Source organism: Vitis riparia, chromosome 14 (assembly GCF_004353265.1).
Source record: "Vitis riparia cultivar Riparia Gloire de Montpellier isolate 1030 chromosome 14, EGFV_Vit.rip_1.0, whole genome shotgun sequence".
NCBI lineage: Eukaryota > Viridiplantae > Streptophyta > Magnoliopsida > Vitales > Vitaceae > Vitis > Vitis riparia.
The window spans coordinates 26,515,459-26,516,925 of NC_048444.1; the positions used below are offsets into that span (position 1 = coordinate 26,515,459).

The 1,467-nt window shown below is 37.8% G+C and overlaps 1 protein-coding gene across 1 annotated transcript; it reads right to left on the reverse strand.

Annotated features, from left to right (window-relative positions):
* Nucleotides 1-328: 328 nt before the first annotated feature.
* Nucleotides 329-1,235, reverse strand: LOC117930360 (germin-like protein subfamily 1 member 15). The gene is made up of 2 exons (XM_034850980.1): nucleotides 1,109-1,235; nucleotides 329-991 (listed from the first exon to the last, which is right to left on the reverse strand). Exons 1-2 carry the CDS (start codon nucleotides 1,233-1,235, stop codon nucleotides 456-458), a joined length of 663 nt encoding a protein of 220 aa, XP_034706871.1. The 3' UTR covers nucleotides 329-455.
* Nucleotides 1,236-1,467: the final 232 nt, after the last annotated feature.

Consider the following 1,467-nt stretch of genomic DNA (forward strand, 5'->3'; position numbering starts at 1 on the left):
ATGTGATTCTTCCAAAAATCACATTTTTGTTATATTATACATTACCAAAACATTCTCCAAACTTTTTTTTTTTTTTTAAATTTATAATGTGCATTTACTACAAAACAATCTTTTTAAACAAATAAAAACACCATTGATAATTAGGTTACGCTAGACAACGATTTTAGGAAGTGTTTTTAATCTTTCTAATACTTGAAAAATAACAATAGTGGTTTTAGGAAACGTTTCTAGCTTTTTTGGTGGACAATTGCAAATTAAGAAATAAATATGCAAATGGTACCAATTTTTCTAAAAGCTTTATTGCAGTAATATGCCCAAAGTCCACACCAGAAGAGTTACAACCAGACCCTCTTATTATACCATGTTTGTTACAATGAGGGAATTGAACATCATGAATCGTCATTCAAGCAAGGAAATCAAAGGTTGACAGCTTGTTCTTTTTCTATATTTCCCCACTAGAATCGTGCTTGAAGGTATTCAACCACCCTCTTGTCCAACTGGAAGGCCCTTGCCAGGAAATCAGGATTGATGGGTGGATTTGATCCAAACATTGAACTGGCTATGGTGACTATACCTGGATTTTGGCTGTTAAAAGCGGCAATGGCTACTGCATTAGTGTGCCCAATGTTGACTTGGAAGTGAATGAGACTGAAAGGGAACACAAAAACATCCCCCTTGTTCAGGACTTTGCTAATGAAGCGGTGTTCAGGGTTGGATGTGATAAAGCCAACAAAAAGTGTTCCCTCCAAGACAATGAGGATCTCACTGGCACGAGGGTGAAAGTGAGGAGGGTTTTGACCATTAGGTTCATAATCGATACGAGCCACTGACACCCCAAGAGTGTTTTCTCCTGGTAATTGATCAACATTTATAAGATTGACAATTGAGCCCGCATAATTTGATGTGTTTCCTGGAATATTCAGCCCTTGATACAAGAAATCCTCGGCCACGGTCAGGTTTGGGTTCTTGCAGAACTTCCCATTTACAAATACTGCATGAAGAAGGAAAAAAGAAAAGATGTATCATTAGTATCAAACCATACTCACCATATCAATAAAAAGAGTAGTACTGAAAATAGCTATAACATCATTGGTTACAATAGAAATACCAGCATTCTTGGGCTCATCAACGGCAACACAGGTGTCTTCCAGTGGGCTTGGATCATAGGCAGAGGCAAGAAAGGAAGCCAATGCCATGAAGGCCACGGTTACCAGGAAACTAACGCCTTTCTTCATTGTTAGAGTACTGTCTCCAACAATCACAATCTTTATCTTTAGGCGGGGATAAGAACTTTAGCATGGAAAAGATGTTAATTTATAGACCAGAGTCGGTGAGTTAGTCTTTGCATAAACTCACCAAGTCTTCAATGGGAAGTTTTTTCTTCTTTCTTTTTTCACTTTCGAGGACAAGCGGTTGCACCAATATATGTTGATTTACGTAGGATTAGTCAGTATACAGATCTTAACC

Coding starts and splice junctions, on each gene's coding strand:
- LOC117930360 (XM_034850980.1), bottom strand. CDS start 1,235: ATGAAGAAAGGCGTTAGTTTCCTGGTAACCGTGGCCTTCATGGCATTG. Junction 992..1,108: donor TGATGAGCCCAAGAATGCTG/GTATTTCTATTG, acceptor TTCTTCATGCAG/TATTTGTAAATGGGAAGTTC.